At 44.4% G+C, this 7,131-nt stretch overlaps 1 protein-coding gene across 1 annotated transcript in view; it reads left to right on the forward strand.

Moving 5' to 3' along the window:
* Positions 1 to 496: 496 nt before the first annotated feature.
* tnrc6ba (trinucleotide repeat containing adaptor 6Ba) overlaps positions 497 to 7,131 on the forward strand; it is a 56,690-nt gene continuing 50,055 nt past the window's right edge. The window contains exons 1-5 of the mRNA XM_014025817.1: positions 497 to 522; positions 905 to 989; positions 1,510 to 1,531; positions 2,509 to 2,937; positions 3,094 to 5,976. Of these exons, the coding sequence (XP_013881271.1) occupies positions 497 to 522; positions 905 to 989; positions 1,510 to 1,531; positions 2,509 to 2,937; positions 3,094 to 5,976 (3,445 nt within the window). The remainder of the gene's footprint in view (positions 523 to 904; positions 990 to 1,509; positions 1,532 to 2,508; positions 2,938 to 3,093; positions 5,977 to 7,131) is intronic.

A 7,131-nucleotide genomic window follows, 5' to 3' on the forward strand; every position in this document is an offset into this window, starting at 1 on the left:
ATAAAACACACCATGAAGTTTTAAAAACAAGTCTTTTTTAAGTTGACAAAATCCACTTTGAAATTGTGAGCGCATCCACAGCAGATCACAGCTGTCTTCAAACAACTCTAATCTCCTAAATATAAGAACACATATTAAACCTTAACTTAGCTTTCAGTTTAATATTACATGGTTGTTATGGCTGAATTGTTAAGAATTGTCCTGATGCATCTCAGTAATCCAGGTAAAAAAATCAAAAAGAAAAAAATTGTATAGGTCTTCTGGACGGGTTCTTCTCTAACGAAATGTTTCGTCTCTCCTCCAAGAGACTTCTTCAGTCTGAGAGTTTCAGGCATGCCTGAAACTCTCAGACTGAAGAAGTCTCTTGGAGAAGAGACGAAACGTTTCATTAGAGAAGAACCTGTCCGTTAAGAATTGTCTGCTAGAAGTGCTTCAGGTTGAACCAGGGGCAAAATTTATGAGCGGCGTGTCAACGATGTTTCACGCACACATCAACATGGATGAAAACAAACGTGTGACAGTGTGTGCAATATACCCCTCATCTGTTCAATATTCAGACATATCAGATTCTCCTACACCGCGGCTGAAACGCTCTTGTCAATTTGCAGCCACCCATTTCTTAACATCAGCTTTGATGTTGGAGCACTATATAAATGTTTTACATTTTAGGTAAAGACCAGAATTCAAATCCTGTTTTGCAAAACTGATTGCTGTGTGAAGGACTATGAAATAGCTTTTGCGTAAACGTAGTTGAATTTTTGAGGCAGGTTATGTTTCAAAAACTGCTAATTAGCTAGGTCAGACATTTACTTTACTTCTACTTTAGTTTTGAAGGTCAAAGAAAAAGGCTACAGAATTAAGTTCTTTTAGTTTTTAATATCAATTTTGTGTGTTTGTGAAGTAGAGCAACATCTGTTCAGGAGCAGCAGTTCATGGAAGACAAGAAAAGGAAAAAAGACGAAAAAAGGAAAAGAGAAGCCTCTCAGAAGGTGAGCATGGTTATATTTACATTCTTATTTCCTCATCGTGACTTAAAATGTACTTGGATTTAATAACTTTTGTGATGAGACATATAAAACGCCTTGGCCCTGTTTACACAGAGCTGGCTTTCAGTGAAACCGCAACATTTTTGTTGGAATCCAGCCATTCATTAACACATCACTAATGATTGGAGTCTCATATTTATACATACAGCACATCAGCTGTTTGGTTCAAAATATAATGATTTTATAGGGACAGTATACATTTTACTATTTCCCATCTGACAACCCTGCCTGGTACATTATTGCATTGGTTCCATGTAAACGGGTGATTTTTGTTTATTCGTCCCAATAAACATTGAGAAAAAAACACCAGCATTTCTGGAGATTGGTCTGGTGTAAACAGGGCTTAAATATAAAAAGATTTATCTGGTGCATGAAGTGATGTGGTGGTACTTATGATGCAGTGTAAAACTTGGCTCACATTATTGCTTAAAGTAATTTAGAAATATTCTGATTTTCATCCTAGGTTGCAGAGCAAAAGAACAAAGGTAAGCAGAAATGTTTTATTATGATTTTAGATTAACATTAGGCTTTACTTGACAAATTTTTAAAACCTTTATTATTGTTTATTTGCATTGTGTTTAAAATCACAATTACATCGTGCTTGTTAAAATTTATGCCCTCCTTTTTGAGTCATTGACACCTGTCTGTAATTGTCTTTACTATCATACAGGAGACTTCGTTCCAAACTAAAACCATGTGTTGACCTGGTATTAACATACATTCTGGTTGATGCAGTTTTAAGTGGACAGCTTTATATGCAACTGTTCATATCTGCCTACTATTAAAACAACTTGTGAATATATTGAAAATTTATAGTGAGGATTGCTTGGACTGCAATAAATTATAAGCCATTATATTTCAAATACCATGCATTCACATTCTGCTGCTAATAATAAATAAAATATTTGGGCAGTCCAACAGATCAGCAGGTTTACTGATACTTCTGTAAAATCACAAATGCATTCAATCACCTAAGTTACGTAATTATTCAGACATAAATATATATATTTTTTTGGATCAAGTTGCAAATAATAGTTATTTCAATTTTGATATGCTTAAATATGTAGCATAAATGTCTTATTTGTTTAAATACACTTTAAAGTTTGGAGCCTTTAAAACTCAGATGACTCCCCCTTTTATTCCCCCTTAAAACCAGGTGAGATTGAGGTGATGGGTTTGCTGTTCGTGAAAAGTCACGTCAGGTTGAGGCTGACCTTCCCTGTGGCTGACAACATATTTATGTTCAAACTGTTAAATAAATGTGGAGTGAGCCATCATGTCTAAATGCATTCTTAGTCTGTGATCCAGTCACCCTGGATTCATGTTAAGAGTCAGGTCTGAATGAGGCTTTAGTTCAGCAAAAACTGAATTAATTTGTACATTATTTTTAGGTATTCTTAGTGAAATTGTTTACTGTAATTTTTTTCCAACAATCTTTCTTCATATTTTGTCTTTTCTTCAGTGCCAGAATTGACAAAGCCAACTTCAGCCCAATCTCCTGCCTCTCAGAGCAGCTCTGCATCCCCCAGCCGTGGACCCACGCCTACTGCCTCTCCATCCCCTGCAACCTCAGGCCCAGGCAGTGCTGCCACCCCGTCTCAGGGCGGCAACAATGCTAAGCGCCTGGCAGTGGCCAACGGACAGCCCACCTCCAGTAGTTCTTCCTCTACTGGCGGACCTAGTGCTGCTGGGAACGGCAGTACAAGTAGTGGAGGCGGAACTCAGGCGCCTCAGCAGCCGTCACGATACATGCCGAGAGAGGTGCCGCCACGATTCCGCTGCCAGCAAGACCATAAAGTGCTGCTGAAGAGGGGACAGCCACCACTGTCCTCCATGCTGCTGGTAGGAGGAGGAGGGGATGATTCGAGCTCAAACGGGGCTGCTGTTTCAGGTGAACATTTGTATTGCATACATCATAAGTTGTAGTTCATTTGCATGTTTGAGCAAGATACAAAGTCCCCAGTTAAGTACCCAATTGCAGTGTCAGTGTCATTTAAGCACTCTGCTTTTACTGATTTATATCAGATTGTTTTTTTGTGTTTTTTAGATTCTGGCATGGCTACATCTTCATTGACGCTCACCTCATCAGTTGCTGCTTCTACAACTAATTCTAATTATGCAAATTCCATGTGGGGGCCAAGCTCAGGCAGCCAGGCCACCTCTCAAGGCAGGGAGAAGGTCATTGTTGATGGCAATGATCTCGAGGAGTGGCCGAGTATACCGGGCACTGATGGAGGAAACAGCAGCAACAATGGAATGCCTGTGAACAGCGTCAGTGCCTCTGGCAACCAATCTTCATCTACTTCATCTTTCTCTTTGCCCAATGAATGTATGCAGTCATCCAACAGCGTGGTGTGGGGAGCGACTGCCTCCCAGGGTCATCTTGGAGGAGGTACTGCAGTAGCTGCTGCTGGGTCTCTGCTACAACAGTCCTCCTCACTTTCCAAAGCCTCCACTGTGCCAGGGAGCCATGATGCCAGTGGCCCTATTGATCGTAGCAGTGGGATTCCAGGTGCCAACTTCAGTCCAAATGCCAACCCTTCAGCCTGGCCTGCCCTGGTGCAGCAGGATGACCCCGATGCTTCAGGGGAAGAAGGTCTGACTTCCTTTCATCACCAGAGCTCTGGAGGGTCTGCCATAAACTCTGCTTCCTTGGGGCTGGGAGGTGGGGCAGCTGGGGTGCTGGGAAATCACCCATCTATATCTGTGAATCAGTCAAATGCCCATCAGCAGCAACTTCACCAAATGCAATCCAGAGACTTGGGAGGGGGGAAATGGGACAATGAATCAGCGGGACCAAAAATTGCGGGTGGGGGAGGGTTTGGAGGAGGGATTGACCGTGGTATGGGAAGAAGTGGGATAAATGCAGGAGAACCAAACTCGGCCACCTCGTGGAGAGGCCAGCCTCCCTTCCCTGCTGCTTACTCCAAAACAGGTGCCTCAAAGATTGATGGATGGGAGAGTGGAGGAAGTGGGGGTTTAGGAGCTCTAGAGGGTGATAAAGAGACTTCAGGTTGGGGATATCCAAGTTCCACTAGTGGAGTTGATGCTTGGGGCAATGTTGAAAAGGAGGGAAATGATGGTCAAACCTCCAAGGCATCTCAGGGAGGGTGGGGGTCAGGAGTTGGAGGCGATAAAGGAATTTCTGGTAGTGATTGGGGTGGGAACTCTGCCGGCATTGGTGGAGCAAATTTAGGAGGTGATGAAATCGGGACCTGCAGTAGTAATAGCAGCAGCAGTGGAGGAAGCACAGCGGGCAACCCACTTCCCACTTCCTCCACCTCTTCAACAGTCACCACTACAACCAGAGCCTGGGACAATCAGAAGGGAGAAGGTGAAACAAGAGAATGGGGTGATCGATTAGAAGGACAGGGAGCACTAGGAGGGTCTTCATCTAGTGGTGGAAATTCCAGGAGTGAGAGTGGGTTTAATAATAATAATAATAATCGTCTTCGCCGACAGGCACCTACAGCTGAAACTGCCTTACAGAGCCTGCTTAGTCGGTCTGATCTAGACCCTCGAGTCCTGTCCAACTCAGGCTGGGGCCAAACACAAATCCGACAAAACACATCCTGGGATATTGATGACTATGCAGGACACAACAAAGGTGGACATTCATCAGCACCATCAAAACCCACATCGTCTCATGGTGGGCCTACTCAGTATTTTAGTGGCCCTAAGACCCTAAGCACTGATTCTATGGGTCCAGGGGTCAATCCCTCCCTGCTTCCTTCTACTGGGTCTTCTGGAGAAGGCTGTGAGAACAGCAGCAGCAGTGGGGCCTCTTTGTCTGGGAGAGGCCCACCACCTACATGCAGCAACATGAAGAATCATGGTGTCCAACAATCTGGGCCATTGACCACAACCGCTCCTTGTATGGGGTCTGGGGTAATACCAGGGCCTAGTCAGCAGACAAATGCTACAGGCTGGGTTGGAGGCAGAAATGATCCTGAGGCCAAGGGTTGGTTGAATGAGGAATGGAAAGGCAGCAACAGAGGAGAAAAGGGGGGAGGAGGATGGGGTGATATTGGGAAGCAAAGTGACTCCATTCGTGGAGGCTGGAGAGAAAGTCAGCAGGAGAAAGGAACGGGTGGCTGGAAGGAAATGGGAGGGAATGGAGAAGGAAGTGGGTGGGGAGCAGAGCAGAAGGTTGGCACCAGCAAAAACTGGTTAGAACAAGAGTCCAAATCAAGTAACAAGGGGGGAGCTTGGGATGACGAGATGAGAAATGGAAGACGCTCAGTTGGAGATTCAGGTGTAGGTGTTTGGGGAAGCTGGGATGACAGTGCACCTCGAAGAACCTGGGGAGCAGGGGGTACTGGAGTAGGAGGCAGTGGAGGAGGAGTTGATGGAGATGGAGACACGGGGTCCAAACCTCACCATAACTGGAGTGGAGGAAGCAAAATGCACCAGATGCCAAACAGCCAGTCGGGCTCTGTTTCAGGCCCACAGGCACAACTGCAACAGCAACAATCACAGCCCCGCAATCAGCATCCACAGCTGCAGCCAGCGTTGGACCAAGGGGCTATGCAAGGGGGTGCTGGGAGGAAGCTCATCTCTCAAGCCCAGTCACAGAACCAAAGCTCAGGCTGGACCTCTGGACCTATACCTGGTGGTTCCAGAGGAGGTGGCAGTGAATCTGAACCAAGTGGCTGGGAGGAACCCTCACCGCAGTCTATAAGCAGGAAAAGTGAGATTGATGATGGAACGTCAGCATGGGGAGATCCAACTCATTACAATTACAAACCAGTCAACCTGTGGGATAAAAACAGTGGACCTGCTGGCCAGCAATCACATGGTCAAGGTCAGCAGCGGCAGCACCAGCAACAAAGACCTCCTGTGCAGCAGCAGCCCAGCAGGCAGACCACAGGCCTTGGAGGCAACAGAGACCTGAATACTGCTCAAGGATCTGCAAAACCTTCTGTTATGGGTAAGAAATTAGATTTTGGAGTCTGTTTGTATTTTGAGTTTTGGAAAATTTTTCAGTATTGTTTAGTCATTCATAGGACTAGGAGTTCTTGGGTGTCTACCTAGACAGGAAGCTTAACTGGAAAAGACACGTAAATGAAAAGTGTAAGTGTGCATTCACCAGTGCCGTAGAATTGCAGATAGTTGTTGGGGTGCTACCCATCAGATGGATCTATACCAGGGGTGCCCAACTTTTTTGAACCAAGAGCTACTTATGAAGTCGACAGTTTGCTGAGAGCTACTCGTCCAGTTTCAGTATAAAAAAAAAAACAACATAATATGGTCTCCCTACTCCTCACTTCTTTAAAGTAAATAAAACAGAACATAATGTGTTGCTAGTTTTATTTAATTTAAAGTATTGTCAAACAAAACTATCTACTTAATCATATATTTACCTACAAAAATAAGAAAAGATAAAATCCTTACTTAACTCCTGACAGGGAAACAGAAAAGTGATGCTTGAACAAAAAGTACCATTTTTTAATCTCCTTCAATTAGTACTCACTGTAACGTGCGAGCTATGAGGGCTGGAAACCCTTTCCAGTGCGAACCACAGAGTCAAATAACTTTGGAGCACGGGAACTCGTCTCCATTTATTCAAAGAGCTCTCCTCCCTTCTCTCCATACAGGGGAAGTAAAACAAAACAAAAGAACTATCAGGGTCAACATGGCTACCACAAGAGTACCGCCCTTTTTTTCAAAGTCAAAGCACACAATATAAAACACTCTCGCAGGCGGCTATAAAACCCGGTGCTGAGCTTCCAGGACCAGTTTCACCTGATCAGATCTGTTCCTTTTATTGCCTGGAACAGATCCACGAGGTGGGTTTCTGAATTTTATGCATTATTGCAGAAATATTAACCGCCAGTGATTCAGGGGGCAGGCTGTTATAAAACCCGGTGCTGAGCTTCCAGGACCAGTTTTACCTGACCAAATCTGTTCCTTTTATTGTCTGGAAGAGATCCATCAGGGGGGTTTCAGAATTATGCATTATTGCAGAAATATTGCCCGGGGGCTTTTTTGCAGGCAGGCGGCTATAAAATGGTAAATGGTACTGAACTTATAGAGCGCCTTTCAAGTCCCTCCGGACCCCAAAGCGCTTTACACTAACAGACAT

The sequence above is a fragment of the Austrofundulus limnaeus genome, unplaced genomic scaffold (genome assembly GCF_001266775.1).
Source record: "Austrofundulus limnaeus strain Quisiro unplaced genomic scaffold, Austrofundulus_limnaeus-1.0 Scaffold5, whole genome shotgun sequence".
Lineage (NCBI taxonomy): Eukaryota > Metazoa > Chordata > Actinopteri > Cyprinodontiformes > Rivulidae > Austrofundulus > Austrofundulus limnaeus.